Genomic DNA, 20,081 nt, shown 5'->3' with positions numbered 1-20,081 from the left:
TATTTTTAAGACATGCAACTTGGCAACTCTCTCACCACACTATCAGACACACTTCTTAAGCGCCTTAATGCATGTGGCTTTTTACCTCTAGAAGTTTGATTTTTTTAAAAAAAGAACATCACGGTACTAGATGAAACACTTGTATTTTTGATCACGTAAATATACAATTTATAGATATATTTGATCAAATGAATATAAAATTTACACATATATATATATAATATCAAAAGCATATTTGGAGAAGAGCATAAATAGAGAAGTTTCTAGATTAGACACTGAGGTAAGGTTTATCTGGACAGTGTGGCCATGATGGGCCTGCCTGGAGGTCAGACAGGATCTCCAGAGAGTCAAGTTTGGGAAGTTTGGAAACATATTTTAAATATAATTTGGAATTAGGAAACCAGACAAAATAAAACTGCATTGTTTTCATAATACTTATTTCAGAAAGTAAAGCTAGACACAATCCTTTCATTTGGTGAAAAACATATGATGATGATTTTCAAGAGATGGACACAATTTTCTGAGGCTGGGAGAATTATCTCTAAGGATAGGCAGACATTAAAAGGGTCCATAGATTTCAAGACAAGGGACACAGCCCTCCCTGGAGCAGGAAGGAAGGAAGTCCCCTGTGCAGTTCCCTCTCTTGCCTGCAGATAAATGAATTTAAGATCTAATTCAGAACTGTCTGCAAAGGAAATGTGAGCACTCGAGGGACGCTTCAGACGAGGTAATACGGTAAAGGTGCCAGAGCCATGGATTCACGTGGGTAGAGATTCAAATCCTGACTTCACTAGTAGTTAGCGATGAAACTTTGGGGAAGTTTCTCCATCTGTGAAACAGTGATGATAAATCGTACTTCATAGAAATGCAAATCAAAACTACAATGAGATATCATCTCACACCAGTCAGAATGGCCATCATCAAAAAATCTAGAAACAATAAATGCTGGAGAGGGTGTGGAGAAAAGGGAACACTCTTGCACTGCTGGTGGGAATGTGAATTGGTACAGCCACTATGGAGAACAGTATGGAGATTCCTTAAAGAACTACAAACAGAACTACCATAGGACCCAGCAATCCCACTACTGGGCATATACCCTGAGGAAACCATAATTCAAAAAGAGTCATGTACCAAAATGTTCATTGCAGCTCTATTTACAAAAGCCAGAAGATGGAAGCAACCTAAGTGTCCATCATCGGATGACTGGATAAAGAAGATGTGACACATATATACAATGGAATTACTCAGCCATAAAAAGAAATGAAATTGAGCTATTTGTAATGAGGTGGATAGACCTAGAGTCTGTCATACAGAGTGAAGTAAGTCAGAAAAAGAAAGACAAATACCGTATGATAACACATATATATGGAATTTAAGAAAAAAAAATGTCATGAAGAACCTAGGGGTAAGACAGGAATAAAGACACAGACCTACTAGAGAATGGACTTGAGGATATGGGGAGGGGGAAGGGTAAGCTGTGACAAAGCGAGAGAGAGGCATGGATATATATACACTACCAAACGTAAGGTAGATAGCTAGTGGGAAGCAGCCGCATAGCACAGGGAGATCAGCTCGGTGCTTTGTGACCGCCTGGAGGGGTGGGATAGGGAGGGTGGGAGGGAGGGAGACGCAAGAGGGAAGAGATATGGGAACATATGTATATGTATAACTGATTCACTTTGCTATAAAGCAGAAACTAACACACCATTGTAAAGCAATTATACTCCAATAAAGATGTAAAAAAAAAAAAAAGAATAGCATCTGAACCCATCTGACAATGGGTTAATATATGTAAAGAGATCTTGTAAATCAATAAGAAAAACAACAACAATCCAATGTAAAGAAAGGGCAAGGGCATTTCAGAGAAAAAAATTCATATATAAATGACTTATAATCTCTCATACTTTTAAACATGGAAAGTAAAATAATAATGTGGTATAATGTTTCATCTATTAAATAGAAAATGGAAAAACTCAATAATGTGTGTTGTTGAAGAAGTCATGTGGAAATAGGTGTGTGTCCCACTGTTATGGAGTAATTGTCATGTGGCAAAATTTTTCCAATAAATACTTCAAAAATTAAAAAAAGAATCATACCTCATAGAGATACCGTGGGGAATGAATGAAATAATGTAAAGAAGTTTCTTGATAGTATTTAGCACATAATAATTATAAAGTAAATGGCCACTATTATTATTATTGTAAAAGTTTGTACTCATATTTTTTGGTTAGGTTGAAAATTCATTAGATTCCTAATATCCAGTTTGTCTTAAGAAGTCAAAGTTTTCTAAGATATGTGACTTTTATTTTAACGTTTCCATTCAATATATTTTGAATAAATAATATAAATTCCCTCAAATGAGTTCTAGTTTAGTCTCTTAGTAAGCCAGAGTTTAGAATAAGAGAATCATTAAACTGTTTTCTTTTAAAATTATATCTACTGTTTTCCAAATATTTATTTATCAGGCACTGAGCTGGCAATCTCATGAATTATTTCATCTAATCTTTAAGACAAAACTAGAAGTAGGTACAATATAATTCCCATTTCATAAAAAGAAAACTTAGAAACTGTAAGAGACATGTCCCAAATTACACAGAGTAAGGATCTGAGCTGGGATTCAAACCCAAGATGTTTATAACTCTGGGTATTTAATAACTGAATGACAGAACAATGAGGGCTATCACTTACTGCACACCTACCCCACGAAAAGTGAAATAAATTTATCAAAAGTTTTCCCACTAAAATAAACACTTTAGGACAAATTCTAGGTAATTCAGCAGATTGAAAATTGGTTTTAGCATAAATTAGGCTCATTTTATTTAATTTTTTACTATCACATTAGGGTTAAGATTATTGGAAGATAATTATTCCTATTTTAAAAAACTATCCCTACTTCTCAAAAAACATATCTGATACATGACATACACAAGTGAAATAGGGAGTGAGGCCATTTTTTATTTGCAATATTCAAGCAGCAAATGCAAGCATGCTTTGAGTGTGAAGTCTGGAGGTAGGGCAGTGGGCAGGATTTGCTCCAGGGGCCCAATCTCATTTTCCCACTGCGCATCAGGAGGATGTGAGTTGTGAGCGCCTGTGTGTGTGTGTGTGTGTGTGTGTGTGCGCGCACGTGTGTATGTGTGTATGACATATGTGTGTATGCCCTTGTGTGATCTCATGCATTAAGCCACTCAGTGCTCTTGGAAACTTAACCATCCAATTTACTTGTTTTGACTGACAGTGGCTTCTGTCCAACCAAGCTGACCGGAAGTCACCAGTGACTAATATCTAAGAACCCTTGCTACATAGAGTAGATTTTCTTATTTGAACCCAGAACAGAAAACTTACCAAATAGCTTAGGCAAAATCCTAGCTGTGCTGAGTAAACGCAAAGGGGACAGTTATTTTTCTGTGGTGTGTTGGCGGTAAGGCTATGTATCTATCAGGTTAGAAGGCCTATGCAAGTCTGTACAAGGTGATGCGTATTATAATTACAAAAGAGCATAATTAACTGCTATAGTTCTTCATCTTCAAAGTCTCCATGATTCCATATTACATAAAGTCTCCTGGGCCTCAGAAGAAAAATGCCACCTCAAGAAGCTAATACTTTGTTCAGGGCCTTGACTTAAAAATATTTACTGCTATCACCTCGACAAACTTCGAAGTGTAGGTTTATTTTAGGATAATGGGATTTATATGCAAATCACTTAATTTATTACTGTATCACATTGTATGTAAGTATAAAGTGCAGTTAATATACAAATTCTACTCTACTCTGCTCAGAATAGGCTTCCCTCCATGCATATAAATCGGTTTTCTAGTTTAAATATTAAACCTAAAAAAAAACCTTCCCTTTGAGAATATTTTACCTGAGATATAGGTTCTATGGCACTTTGCATATGTTCTTCTCCAAGTGAGCAAATTCATCTTTTTTTATTTTGTCTTTTAACAGAGCTCTTAAGCACTTCTAATTCTAAGAAAAGAACCCCAAAGAATCACAACTGTTGAGCAGCAGAATCCAGGCCCAGCTCGGGGATGCTGTCTGCATACTCTGGGAGACACGGCTCTGAGGATACATAACATTTTAAGAGTAATTTTTCTTTGGACACTTAGAAAAATCAATCAAGTTATTTTCATCATAAAATAATGGAAGTACTATACCCCAAACATAAGTGCCCATCTTTACAACTATAATTTAAAATTTATGAAATTTAAAAAATAAAAAAAATTGATGTATCTTCATTGGAGTCAAATATTTAAAACTTATAAAGCATGCCAATAGATACATAGTAGCTTTCTTGTTATTTTCATTTTGTGTATATTCATTAGAGATATTTTAAATAAATGGTAACCTGTGGATTACAGAAGTGAGAAAAATGCTCTTGAGGTGACATTTCTTCACTGATGAGTGTTATATACCTTTAACAGCTAAATGAAGTGACAAGTTAGAAGTAGACCTGGCACCACCAGTGACTGTGCCCTTGAAGAGAGGATACGGTCAAAGACTTGGTGATCCTACAGATGTTGGGAAGGTCCCTGAAGATGCCTGAAACCAGGACCCAAGAGCTAAGTGCAGCCTGATACCATGGTTAGCACCACAGGAGGCTGAACAAATTCTCTGATTGTCTGTGAGGCTCTCTGAGAGCGACTCAAGTAAATTAAACTTGTGGAGACTGCTTGGGGAAACATGAGAGAGAGTTTGCCAGGACAGTGTGCATTGGTTTTAGAGTACCATGGATACGGCCTCTCCTTCACCACGTTAGCTTTTTTTTTTTAACATCTTTATTGGAGTATAATTGCTTTACAATGGTGTGTTAGTTTCTGCTGTATAACAAAGTGAATCAGCTATACGTATACATATATCCCCATATCCCCTCCCTCTTGAGTCTCCCTCCCACCCTCCCTATCCCACTCCTCTAGGTGGTCACAAAGCACCGAGCTGATCTCCCTATGCTATGCAGCTGCTTCCCACTAGCTATCTATTTTACATTTGGTAGTGTATTTATATGTCCATGACACTCTCACTTTGTCCCAGCTTACCCTTACCCCTCCCCATGTCCTCAAGTCCATTCTCTACATCTGTGTCTTTATTCCTGTCCTGCCCCGTTTCATCAGAACCTTTTTTTTTTTTACATTCCATATATATGTGTTAGCATATGGTATTTGTTTTTCTCTTTCTGACTTACTTCACTCTGTATGACAGACTCTAGGTCCATCCACCTCACTATAAATAACTCAATTTCATTTCTTTTTATGGCTGAGTAATAGTCCATTGAATATATGTGCCACATCTTCTTTATCCACTGATCTGTCGATGAACACTTCAGCTTTTAAGTTCCCTGGAGACAGTGTCTTCACACAGATCTTGTGAGACTCACTCTTGTCACCAGTTTGACCAAATGGGCCCAAAGGGCTGAGGGTTTCCATTCCCAGAATTACTACATCCAAGTGATTCACTGCTAGCTAGTATATTCCCTTATATCTACTGCAGTTTTACTTTAAGTGGAGTGTTGGATGAATCATCTCATGAAATTCTTTCTACAGATCTGGGCTTCTAGGAAAAGCAACAGCATCTTTAATTCTGAGTTGTGTTTGCCTGGAACACCACATCTTGCTCCAGCTCCTTCACTCAGCCCAAAATGCCCTTGCTTTTCTAAGAAACTCTATTTTTTTCTGGAGAATTCCTTGGCTTGCATGTTTAACTTCCCACCTGCTGCTTTCTTACTCTCACGGTCCTTGATGAAGATTGATTTGATCAACGTCTGCAGCAGCTGAGCCTCTTGATTACTCTCTAGCTCCTGTACTGAGTCCCACCTGCGGAGAACTCCTTTTCAGAGCTAAGAGCCTTCTCCACAGCCAGTCAGTAGCACCTTAGGCCTGGTTTCCACAAATAGGATCCAAGAGATGTCACCTCATTGCACCAAATTCAATTAACAGTATTTATTTTTAGACTCATTTTATGTATTTATTTATTTTTTGGCTGCATTGGGTCTTCATTGCTGCACACAGGCTTTCTCTAGTTGCAGCGAGCGGGGGCTACTCTTCATTGTGGTGCTTCACCTTCTCATTACGGTGGCTTCTCTTATTGCAGCACAGGGGCTCTAGGTGCCCTGGCTTCAGTAGTTGTGGCACACAGGCTCAGTAGTTGTGGAACACGGGCTTAGTTGCTCCGCGGCATGTGGGAGCAATTTCCCGGACCAGGGCTCGAACCTATGTCTCCTGCATTGGCAGGTGCATTCTTAACCACTTCCCCACCAGGGAAGCCCCAATTAATAGTATTTTATACCAATCTCAGTAAATTCTGTTTTAAAATATAACAGGAGAATTTTATCCACTTTCCCTTTATTCATTGTGTAAACCCAATTAAATCTTATTTTACACCCCACAATAAAGAAGTCTAGACCAGAGGGCAGACAGCAGAAGCAAGAAGAACTACAGTCCTGCAGCCTGTGGAACAAAAATGACATTCACAGAAAGACAGACAAGATGAAAAGGCAGAGGGCTATGTACCAGATGAAGGAACAAGATAAACCCCCCAAAAAACAACTAAATGAAGTGGAGATAGGCAACCTTCCAGAGAAAGAATTCAGAATAATGATAGTGAAGATGATCCAGGACCTTGAAAAAAGAATGGAGGCAAAGAGCGAGAAGATGCAAGAAATGTTTAACAAAGACCTAGAAGAATTAAAGAACAAACAAACAGAGATGAACAATAAAATAACTGAAAGGAAAACTACACTAGAAGGAATCAATAGGAGAATAACTAAGGCAGAAGAATAGATAAGTGACCTGGAAGACAGAATGGTGGAATTCACTGCTGCAGAACAGAAGAGAGAAAAAAGAAGGAAAAGAACTGAAGATAGTCTAAGACACCTCTGGGACAACATTAAACGCAACAACATTCACATTATAGGGGTTCCAGAAGGAGAAGAGAGAGAGAAAGGACCCAAGAAAGTATTTGAAGAGATTATAGTAGAAGACTTCCCTAACATGGGAAAGGAAATAGCCACCCAGTCCAGGAAGCGCAGAGAGTCCCAGGCAGGATAAACCCAAGGAGAAACACGCTGAGACACATAGTAATCAAACTGGCAAAAATTAAAGACAAACAAAAGTTATTGAAAGCAGCAAGGGAAAAATGACAAATAACATAGAAGGGAACTCCCATAAGGGTAACAGCTGATTTCTCAGCAGAAACTCTTCAAGCCAGAAGGGAGTGGCATGATATACTTAAAGTGATGAAAGGGAAGAACCTACAACCAAGATTACTCTACCCGGCGAGGGTCTCATTCAGATTGAGGGAGAAATCAAAAGCTTTACAGGCATGCAAAAGCTAAGAGAATTCAGCACCACCAAACCAGCTCTACAACAAATGCTAAAGGAACTTCGCTAAGTGGGAAACACAAGAGTAGAAAAGGACCTACAAAAACAAACCCAAAACAATTAAGAAAATGGTCATAGAAACATACATATCGATAATTACCTAAATGTGAATGTATTAAATGCTCCAACCAAAAGACACAGGCTCGCTGAATGGATACAACAATAAGACCCATATATATGCTGTCTACAAGAGACCCACTTCAGACCTAAGGACACATACAGACTGAAAGTGAGGGGATGGAAAAAGATATTCCATGCAAATGGAAATCAAAAGAAAGCTGGAGTAGCAATACTCATATCAGATAAAATAGACTTTAAAATAAATAATGTTACAAGAGACAAGGAAGGACACTATATAATGATCAAGGGATCAATCCAAGAAGAAGATATGACAATTATAAATATATATGCACCCAGCATAGGAGCAACTCAATACATAAGGCAACTGCTAATAGCTATAAAAGAGGAAATCAACAGTAACACAATAATAGTGGGGGACTTTAACACCTCACTTGCACCAATGGACAGATCATCCAAAATGAAAATAAATAAGTAAACAAAAGCTTTAAATGACACAAAAGGCCGGATAGATTTAATTGATATTTATAGGACATTCCATCCAAAAACAGTAGATTACACTTTCTTCTCAGGTGTGTACAGAACATTCTCCAGGATAGATCACATCTTGGGTCATAAATCAAGCCACAGTAAATTTAAAAAAATTGAAATCATATCAAGCATGTTTTCTGACCACAACACTATGAGGTCAGAAATCAATTACAGGGAAAAAAACGTAAAAAACACAAACACATGGAGGCAAAACAGTATATTACTAAATAACCATGAGATCACTGAAGAAATCAAAGAGGAAATCAGAAAACACCTAGAGACAAATGACAATGAAAACACGATGATCCAAAACCTACAGGATGCAGCAAAAGCAGTTCTAAGAGGGAAGTTTATAGCTATACAATCCTACCTCAAGAAACAAGAAAAATCTCAAATAAACACTCTAACCTTACACCTAAAGGAACCAGAGAAAGAAGAACAAACAAAACCCAAAGTTAGCAGAAGGAAAGAAATTATATAGATCCGAGCAGAAATAAATGAAATAGAAACAAACAAAACAATAGCAAAGATCAATAAAACTAAAAGCTGACTCTTTGAGAAGAGAAACAAAATTGATAAACCATTAGCCAGACTCATCAAGAAAAAGAGGGAGAGGACTCAAATCAATAGAATTAGAAATGATAAAGAAGTTACAAAGACCCCACAGAAATACAAAGCATCCTAAGAGACTACTACAAGCAACTCTATGCCAAAAAAATAGGCAACCTGGAAGAAATGGACAAGTTCTTAGAAAGGTATAACCTTCCAAGACTGAACCAGGAAGAAATAGAAAATATGAACAGACCAATCACAAGTAATGAAATTGAAACTGTGATTAAAAATCTTCCAACACACAAAAGTCCAGGACCCGACGGCTTCACAGGTGAATTCTATCAAACATTTAGAGAAGAGTAACACCCATCCTTCTCAAACTCTTCCAAAAAATTGCAGAGGAAGGAACACTCCCAAACTCATTCTGTGAGGCCACCATCACACTGATACCAAAACCAAACCAAGATACAACAAAAAAAGAAAATTACAGACCAATACCACTCATGAATATAGATGCAAAAATCCTCAACAAAATACAAGCAAACAGAATCCAAGAGCACATTAAAAGGATCATACACCATGATCAAGTGGGATTTATCCCAGGGATGCAAGGTTTCTTCAGTATACACAAATCAATCAATGTGATATACCATATTAACAAATTGAAGAATAAAAACCATATGATCATCTCAATAGATGTAGAAAAAGCTTTTGACAAAATTCAACACCCATTTATGATAAAAACTCTCCAGAAAGTGGGCATAGAGGCGACCTACCTCAACATAATAAAGGCCATATATGACAAACCCACAGCAAACATCATTCTCAATGGTGAAAACCTGAAAACATTTCCTCTAAGATCAGGAACAAGACAGGGATGTCCACTCTCGCCACTGTTATTCAGCATAGTTTTGAAAGTCCTAGCCACGGCAACCAGAGAAGAAAAAGAAATAAAAGGAATACAAATTGGAAAAGAGGAAGTAAAACTGTCACTGTTTGCAGATGACACAATACTATACATAGAGAATCCTAAAGATGCCACCAGAAAACTACTAGAGCTCATCAATGAATTTGGTAAAGTAGCAGGATACAAAAGTAATGCACAGAAATCTCTTGCATTCCTATACACTAATGATGAAATATCTGAAAGAGAAATTAAGTAAACAGTCCCATTTACCAGTGCAACAAAAAGAATAACATACCTACGAATAAACCTACCCGGGGAGACAAAAGACCTGTATACAGAAAACTATAAGACACTGATGAAAGAAATTAAAGAAGATACCAACAGATGGAGAGATATACCATGTTCTTGTATTGGAAGAATCAATATTGTGAAAATGATTCTACTACCCAAAGCAATCTACAGATTCAATGCAATCCCTATCAAATTACCAATAGCATTTTTTACGGAACTAGAACAAAAAATCTTAAAATTTGTATGGAAACAAAAAGACCCCGAATAGCCAAAGCAGTCTTGAGGGAAAAAAACAGAGCTGGATGAATCAGACTCCCTGACTTCAAACTATTTTACAAGTAATCAAGACAATATGGTACTGGCACAAAAACAGAAATATAGATCAATGGAACAAGATAGAAAGCCCAGAGGTAAACCCACGCACCTATGGTCAACTAATCTATGACAAAGGAGGCAAGGATATACAATGGAGAAAGACAGTCTCTTCAATAAGTGGTGCTGTGAAAACTGGACAGCTACATGTAAAAGAATGAAATTAGAACACTCCCTAACACCATACACAAAAATAAACTCAAAATGGATTAAAGACCTAAATATAAGACCGGACACTATAAAACTCTTAGAGGAAAACATAGGAAGAATACTCTTTGGCATAAATCACAGCAAGATCTTTTTTGATCCACCTCCTAGAGAAATGGAAATAAAAACAAAAATAAACAAATGGGACCTAATGAAACTTCAAAGCTTTTGCAAAGCAAAGGAAACCATAAACAAGATGAAAAGACAACCCTCAGAGAAAATATTTGCAAATGAACCAACAGACAAAGGATTAATCTCCAAAATATATAAACAGCTCATGCAGTTCAACATTAAAAAAACAAACAACCCAATCCAAAAATGGGCAGAAGACCTAAACAGACATTTCTCCAAAGAAGACATACAGATGGCCAAGAGGCACATGAAAAGCTGCTCAACATCACTAATTATTAGAGAAATGCAAATCAAAACTACAATGAGGTATCACCTCACACCAGTTAGAATGGGCATCATAAGAAAATCTACAAACAACAAATGCTGGAGAGGGTGTGGAGAAAAGGGAACCCTCTTACTCTGCTGGTGGGAATGTAAGTTGATACAGCCACCATGGAGAACAGTATGGAGGTTCCTTAAAATACTAAAAATAGAATTACCATACGATCCAGCAATCCCACTACTGGGCATATACCCAGAGAAAACCATAATTCTAAAAGAGTCATGTACCACAGTGTTCATTGCAGCACTATTTACAATAGCCAGGTCATGGAAGCAACCTAAATGCCCATCGACAGATGAATGGATAAAGAAAACATGGTACGTGTATAATAAAATTATTTTTAAAATGGAATATTACTCAGCCATAAAAAGGAACGAAATTGGGTCATTTGTAGAGACGTGGATGGATCTAGAAGAGACTGTCATACAGAATGAAGTAAGTCAGAAAGAGAGAAACAAATATCGTATGTTAACGCATATATGTGGAACCTAGAAAAATGGTACAGATGAACTGGTTTTCAGGGCAGAAATTGAGACACAGATGTAGAGAACAAATGTATGGACACCAAAGGGGGAAAGCGGCAGTGGGTGGTGGTGGTGCTGTGATGAACTGGCCAATTGGAATTGACACGTATACACTGATGTGTATAAAATGGATGAGTAATAAGAACCTCCTGTATAAAAAAGGAAAAAAAGATTTGTTCATATGGTGGTATAAGTAATCCCTCTCTTGTATGTACGTTGTAATTATCTTTTCTCAATTTGTCTTTTCTATTTTGCCTGGCATTTTACTGTTTCTATAATCATATGTATGATTTGATTTTTTAAAAAAGTAGCATAACTCAGCTCTAAGATATACGAAAAAAAAAAGAAGTCTAATAATCTATTTTATAGTCCAAGTTCTCCAATGATTCTGTACTTGGCAAAGAAAAAAAAGAAAGAGTTCCCATATTCAAGTAATTTTTAAAATCCCAATGATCTGAAATCTAAACAATCTGAACAATATATTTTAGGAAGAGATTGGTGAAATGGGTATATAAAGTAAATTTGGACGGGGCAGTCTCTTCAAGAGTTAGGTGATTAAGTAGTATTCTCTTGGGGAAATGGCATTTTGAAGGATTCAGACCTTTAAACAAGTGTCTGAAGGAACTTTTACTTATTGAAGTGTCTTCGTTTAATGTCATCAGAAAGATTAAGCAAGAGGACAGCAGCCCAAATAATCATTAGCTTGCAGCAAGGTATCATTGTTTACAAAGTTTGCTGGGTTTTACTGAGTCTACCATTTACAGGAGCAAAGAATTTGCATATCAGGCTGAATAATTTCTAAAAGAAACAGAGCAACATCAGTGAAGCAGTCAGATATCAGAGACACGTTTAAGAAGGACTCAGAAAATAAGTTCTGAACCTCCTACCACTTCAGCTTCAGTTCCCCTCGTGACAATGATAGCTTCATAACCACAGGGGTCATGACCTCTAGATAGTGAGGCAAAATGGACTCACTTGATAATTAGTGCAGCTAGAACAGCTACGAAAATTTATGCTAAATTTATTTTAGTGAAGAAGAGAATTTTCTTAGCATCAATATGTAAAACTCTAATAATTCAACAATCTAAGTGAAAAATAAGACAAGATAATTGCTGTCTAATTTACAAATATAACAATTTTTTTAAGTTTCCTGAATAAGTATGCTAACCTCTTGTGAGTGGATTCATTATTTAGAATCATCTTTACAGTATTAGAGAAGACAATGTGAAAATCATTTTATTGATGGATTGAAATATATTTCTTGTATTTTTATTTATCATATTTCATGCGATACTTTATTTTTAAATGTTTATTTATGTCGGCAGTGAAATACATATTAAAAGATCCTATATCATGTGGTCGCTTATTTGTGGAATCTTAAAAAATGATACAAATGAACTTATCTACAAAAACAGAAACAGAGTCACAGACATAGAAACCAGACTTACGGTTACCAAAGGGGAAAATGGGGGAGTGATAAATTAGGAGCTTGGGATTAACAGATACACACTACTATAAATAAAATAGGTAAACAACAAGGGCCTACCGTGTAACACAGGGAACTATATTCAATATCTTGTAATAAACTACAAGGGAAAAGAATCTGAGAAAGAATAGATTTATATATATATATATATGTATAGCTGAATCACTTTGCTGTACACCTGAAACTAACACAACCTTGTAAATCACCTAGACTTCAATTTAAAAAGAAAGAGAGAAAAGATAAACATATCAATAAGTAACCCTCCCCCACAAGAAAGATACTATACCAACCATAAAATAGTGAAATTAAGAAACTTTGGGTCTCTTAGAATAATGACTAATGTTCTGAAGCAAGTGTTTTCTGCAAAGGACCAGACAGTAAATGTCTTAGAATCTCTGCCACAATTACTAGACACTGCTGTGTAGCACAGAAGCAGCCTTATCTCTTCCCGCTTGCGTCTCCCTCCCTCCCACCCTCCCTATCGATTCATTTTGTTGTGAAGCTGAAACTAACATACCATTGTAAAGCAATTATACTCCAATAAAGATGTTAAAAAAAAAAAAAAAAAGACTTTAGCTGGTAACAGAACAAAGATTTGTAACAAAACAATTCACAAAAGAATATTAATAAATATGTAAAAATATTTCAATTTTACTAGTTATCAAAGAGAAGCAGATTAAAAGAAGCATGGTATTTCTTTCACTAAATTAAACTTAACCACCCCCCCAAATAAAAAAAAAAAAAAAAAAAAAAACAGCCTTAGCCATTATGAAGACCCATGAGCATGGCTGTGCTCCAGTAAAACCTGATTTACTAAATCATGCAGCAGGAATTTTTGGCAGCCCTCCTGCAGGGTCAGAGTTCGCTGACTGCCCCCCGCCCCCCGAAATACCAGACTTGTTCCGTGTATTTTCCCTTCCTCTCTGATACAACCTGGTAAAATAGCTACAAAGCTTAATCAAGGGTCTGATCCACATACCTTTTCCCCAGGAATTCCAGGAGCACCCAATTCACCTTTAAGACCAACTGCACCCTGAAATATAGAAATGCTCATTAGGAGTTTTTTCAAAGGTGTATTAATTGCTAAGGTTGTCATAGATGAGTTGCTTTTGCTCGCACCAAAGTGTGGGCCGTTAAGTTTTTTTTTCCTGTTATTCACAAGTCATTAAACTATACTTTTGACAATTAATAAATTATCAGAAAGTTAATAATAAATATCAGAGTGCTAATCAAAACTCAAACTAGACATTCTCCACACAGACATATGCAGTACAGCTTTCTCATTTCTTTTATATTTATCAAAGGTTAAGGAATGATTCTATTGCTGTTACTTCAACTAGTACCTGGTACTTTCAATTCAAATAAGTCATGAAATTTCAGACTCCAAAGTACCCATATTTTTATATTTAGTGTGCCTGACCTTCCATTACATCCTCCAGGAAAACATTCCGAAGCTGGGTCAATCCTTTTGTCAATTTCCTTGCTCATCCACGTTAACCGGAAAAATCTGCTCAGTGAAGCTGATGGGCTACCTTTATCTGCCTTTATGGCTCTTTCACAAATTCAGTCTAATAAATTTATCCTTGAGACAGTGGACAATAATGTAAACTTTCTGAATGAATTTCTCTATGACTAATGCTTGGTAGAGATTAATAAACACATTAGAATTCTATGAGTATATAATACCATTATTACCCTGATATTACCTGTTAATTTCAGATTTAAGGCATACAAATAAATGTCAACTTCAAGTTCCTACAGATTAGATGAGATTGTATCAGATGGAGTAAAATTACAAAAACAAACCTGTCAATTAATCCAATATGCTCAATATTGGATTAGAAAGGATGAAGAAATATTCTTTAATTCTCATATTGACATAGACAAAAATTCAAAACCATAAATATTAAATCTTGCTTCTTTGAGGTTATTACTAAGGGAAAAATATTCCTTCTTTTAAAAAATTATGAACATATTTTGATTCAATTATTTTTTATTGGTGTGGTGTGTCTTCAGAACGGGCACATGAGTAATGTCACACTGGAAACAAAATAAAGGGAAATTCACTAGTAATCTCTGGGTTAACACACTAGACCACTCAAAATGGACACTTCCATACAGTGAGATTGGAGAGTAGGGGTAGTAGAAAAAAAAAATACCAAAGTTTTTGACTATAGAGTCAAGTAAGTTAACATTTCATCTTAAATTATTTTGATTTTCTCTAAAAGTATACCTACAAAGCAATCATTTCATAAAGCCTACACTTTTCGGGAAATTAACTTGATATGGAAGGTAATAATACAAAACTAAACTGGAAAATTATTCCCCAAATAGACCTCAGATCATACTCCTCCTTAGGTTCAGGAACATTGAAATTGAGCTGCTATGTTATAAAACTGAGGGAATTTCAACTCTGAAGTGGGTGAAGGTATTAGCAAGGGTATTAAAGAACTGAGAAAGTAATTGTAGTTGCTAAGTAATTAGGCTGCTAACCACATCTGCTAAGAAAAGGGAATTAAAAGATTCAGAAAATTACAATCATTGAGTCTAAATGAAAGAAAAGTATTAACTATTATTTCAAATAATGTCATCCAGAGTTTAGTCTTGGACAGAGGGCATGGTTAGGATGGTCTGATTGGGTGGCCTGATACAGAATATTCATCACAGCTATGTGTTTATAAGCAGTGGTTGAATCTCAAACTCTCTCCAAGAGAGGGGGTCATAAGCTCTATGAAGAAAAAAGCAGTAAATCAGACTAACGAAGCATCACAGTGTGGATGAGAAAATAGGCAAATAAACACGAAGTCATCCCAAAACTTGTGACTTTTCTCCAAATATTTCTGATTCATCATTAACTAGTGGGTAACATCAAGCTAAAACTAATCAGGTCACTAGGTAAATTTTTTTAAATGCTTTTGTTTGTAAAGGAAAAAGTGTAGTAGAACATTAGTGAATAATATAACAGTTCTTAACGATTTAGCTTATCTAGCTCCTTCTCTGCAAACTGACTCTTCGCCCTGCTTGGCAAGGTCCACTGGGCAACTGGGGCAGAGAATTCACAGGTTCTAGAAACAGATGAGTTGATGCCTTAGACTTTCCTTGTGGTAGAATATTCATTAATTCAACGTATTTTTAGCTCCTATTGTGTGCTGTTCTATGTATGGTGCTCAAGGAACTCATATTCTAGTGGGGGAATAAATGGAGGTATAATGATAACATGTCAAGTGACGATAGAAGTGCTAAGAAAAGAAAGAAGACAGAGGTGGAATGAAGGGATGCTTTTTACACAGAGATGTCAGAAGAGGCCTTTCTATTTTTTTTTATTTAATTAATTAATTTATTTAATTTTTTTGGCTGTGTTGGGTCTTCATTTGTGTGTGAGGGCTTTCTCCAGTTGCGGCGAGCAGGGGCCACTCTTCATCGCGGTGCGCGGGCCTCTCTCTGTCCCGGCCTCTCCCACTGCAGAGCACAGGCTCCAGACGCGCAGGCTCAGTAGTTGTGGCTCACAGGCCTAGCCGCTCCGCGGCATGTGGGATCTTCCCAGACCAGGGCTTGAACCCGTGTCCCCTGCATTGGTAGGCAGATTCTTAACCACTGCACCAATCAGGGAAGCCCCCAGGCCTTTCTATTTTAAAGTGATTTATGAGAGAGAGCCTAAATGATGTGAAGGAAAGAGAAATGTGAGTATCTAGAACATTCCAGGTATATGTAGCCTGGTGCAAAGACCTTGGAACAGACATGAACAAGGGGAGAGTGTAGGAGCCACTATAGGGAGGGGTAGCGGGGTAGGGAGAGCTCTACACATTATGGGAAGCCTTGCGGCCCGTGGTTAGAGCTTCAGTGTTATCTTGAGGGGAAGAGGAAGCCATGGGTGGGTTTTGACCAGGTGGGACAAGATTTACTTACAGGATTATTCAGAACAGCTGTCTAACTCCTAGGGTACAGGCATAAATAAAGTAAAATTTGCTCTTTATAAAGCTGCCACAGATGACAGTAAGGATTCTCAAAACGTAAGACCTGGGCTTCCCTGGTGGCGCAGTGGTTGGGAGTCCGCCTGCCGATGCAGGGGACGCAGGTTCGTGCCCCGGTCCGGGAAGATCCCACATGCCGCGGAGCAGCTGGGCCCGTGAGCCATGGCCGCTGACCCTGCGCGTCCGGAGCCTGTGCTCCGCAACGGGAGAGGCCACGACAGTGAGAGGCCCACGTAACGCAAAAAAAAACACCCAAAAACATAAGACCTTCAGAAATATTGTAATGAGTAATACATAACTTGGAAAGAGATTTGGGAACTGTATTCTCAAAACTTTTCTCATTTTATCTCATTGGGCCAAAAGTAAAATGAGAAAAATGAGAATGAGAAAAATTAAATTTCAAAAACTAGCACACTATATCTAAAAAAAGTCTTGTCAAATAAGATTGGGAACAAAAGACACAGATTTGAATGAAATACTTAAATCACTGAGTGATCTTTTGAAGAAATGACTGTCATTAAATTATTAATATTTACTATGAGTGGAATATAACAACTCAAGGTTTTTATAACCTAAAACATGTAATCAATTGAAAATTCTAAGGAATTATTTCACAAAATGAATATGTGTTTGGTTTTAATCAAACCACGTATGAAACTCAACCCAATCTAAAAGGATTACCCTCTACCTCTCCTTCAACACATGACTATGGATAAAAAAGTAGAGGAAACGTGCATTTGCTAAGTATCTACTATGTACCAGTTCCTGGTACTAAGTATTCCTTCTTCACAATAAGCTGTTGACTCAGTGTTATTAAGCATCATTTTCAAAGCAAGTAAGAGGTGGACAGGATTCAATCCCAAGTCATTCAGGCTCCAAAGTGGTACTCCTTCTAATATACTGTCCTACAGCCCCTAAATATACTCTCTTGGTCTTACACACCAAAAGAAAAACCTTGAGAGCAACATCTGGTTGCCTTAGTAACACTGCACTTCTGATCATTTCACAAAATCAACTATTCAATATGCCTTAGAGCAAAAATGACTTTTGATCTTCAAACTGTGCAGGCAGTATTTTGTGCACCTGCTCTAGTAATGAAACTTATATACAAGACTCAAACACAGGTGGAAAGCCGTCTTTATTTACTGCCCATTAAAGTTGCAGGATCACGTAGTACAATAAGAACAGAAATGTACTCATCAACTCCTCAAAAGGAAAAATACATCCATGTTTATTAAAAAAAGCTGATCACATTCATGGCCATGGTCATCTGAAGTTGTATTTGCACATCAAGGATTATGCTGGTTTAATTAAATGCTGGTGCATGTACTGAAACAATAAAGGAAGTATAGTGATTATTTGCCTTCTTTTGTAGGTTATCAATTTATTTTATCCCAGCTGTCATGGCCTTGCCACTAAAATCTCTTGCCATTATGAATTTTGTGTAGTCTGGAAGTTAAAACAAATGTTATTATTTTTTAAATGTATCATAAATGGGAAATTATGTAATACATTATAACTCTAAGATACATTTTGTATAGTTTATAGATTTGGCATACAATAAATTTTCTAATAATTATGATCTTTTTTATTTCTGTGGTATCAGTTGTACCATGCCCTCTTTCATTTTTTATTGTTTATTTGAGTCCTCTCTTTTTTTCTCGGTGAGTCTAGCTAGCTATAGGCTTGTCAATTTGTTTCTCTCTTCAGAAAAGCAGTTACATTGATCTTCTCCATTGTATTTTTAGTCTCTATTTCATTTATTTATGCTTTAATTTTTTTTTTTTTTTTTTTTTTGGCAGTACGCGGGCCTCTCACTGTTGTGGCCTCTCCCGTTGTGGAGCACAGGCTCCGGACGCGCAGGCTCAGCAGCCATGGCTCATGGGCCCAGCCTCTCCATGGCATGTGGGATCTTCCCGGACCGGGTCACGAACCTGCATCCCCTGCATCGGCAGGCGGACTCTCAAACACTGCGCCACCAGGGAAGCCCTGCTCTAAATTTTATTTCCTTCCTTCTACTAACTTTGGACTTCATTTGTTCTTCTTTTGCTAGTTCATTAAGGTGTAAAGTTAGGTTGTTTATTCGAGCCTCTGATTGTTTCTTGAGATGGGCACTTATCTCTATGAACTCCTCTCTTAGAACTGCTTTTGTTGCATCCCACAAATTTTGGTATGTTATATTTCCATTTTGTTTTGTCTCAAGGTAATTTTTAATTTCTTTTTTGACTTCTTTTTTCACCCACTGGTTGCCCAGTAGCATGTTGTTTAATCTCTACATTTGTGAATGTTCCAGTTTCCTTCGTGTAATTAATTTCTAGTTTCATACCACTGTGGTCAGAAAAGTATGCTTGATACAATTTCAATCCTTTTAAATTCATTAAGACTTGTTTCATGGCCTAAAGTACGATCTGTTCTAGAAAATGTTCCATATATATTTGAGAAGAATATATTCTATTGCTTTCAGAGGGAATGTTCTATATATATCTCTTAAGTTCCTCTGATTCATCTGTCATTTAAGGCTAGTGTTTCCTTATTGATTTTCTGTCTGGATGATGTATCCATTGATGTAGTGGGGTATTAAAGTTTCCTACTATTAGTGTATTACTGACTACTTCTCCCTTTAGGAATGTTAATATTTGCTTTATATATTTAGGCACTTCTGGGTTAAGTGCATAAATACTTACAAATGTTACATCCTCTTGTTGGATTGACCCCTTTATCATTATATAAAACCCACCTTTGGCTCTTATTACATTCCTTGTTTAAAGTCTATTTTGTCTGATATAAGTATAGCTACTCAGCTTCCTTTTGATTTCCATTTGCAAAAGATTGGAATATCTTTTCCAATCCCTTCACTTTCAGTTTGTGTGTGTCCTTACATATAAAGTGTATTTTATAGGTAGCATATAGATGGATCTTCTTTCCAAACTATATTATAAAGTTATAGTAATTAGAACAGTGTTGTATTGGCATAAAAACAGACACATATATCAGTGGAAAAGAACAGAGAATCCAAAAATAAACCCACACATATATGGTCAATTAATTTATGACAAAGGAGTCACAAATATATAGTGGGGAAAGGATAGCCTCTTCAATAAATAGTGTTGGCTATTTACAATAGCCAAGACATGGAAGCAACCTAAATGTCCATCGACAGATGAATGGATAAAGAAGATGTGGTACATATATAGAATGGAATAATGCCCATAAAAAAGAATGAAATAATGCCATTTGAAGCAACACGGATGGACCTAGAGATTATCATACTAAATGAAGCCCTACAGAGAATGACAAATATCGTATGATATTGCTTATACATGGAATCTAAA

At 36.7% G+C, this 20,081-nt stretch overlaps 1 protein-coding gene across 1 annotated transcript in view; it reads right to left on the bottom strand.

The window, feature by feature from the left end:
* Positions 1-20,081, bottom strand: part of COL19A1 (collagen type XIX alpha 1 chain) — a 327,107-nt gene that overhangs the window by 238,141 nt on the left and 68,885 nt on the right. The window contains exon 10 of the mRNA XM_073789871.1: positions 13,758-13,811. Coding sequence (XP_073645972.1) covers positions 13,758-13,811 — 54 coding nt within the window. The remainder of the gene's footprint in view (positions 1-13,757; positions 13,812-20,081) is intronic.

Source organism: Tursiops truncatus, chromosome 12 (assembly GCF_011762595.2).
Source record: "Tursiops truncatus isolate mTurTru1 chromosome 12, mTurTru1.mat.Y, whole genome shotgun sequence".
NCBI lineage: Eukaryota > Metazoa > Chordata > Mammalia > Artiodactyla > Delphinidae > Tursiops > Tursiops truncatus.
This window is presented reverse-complemented; position numbering and strand designations above follow the sequence as displayed.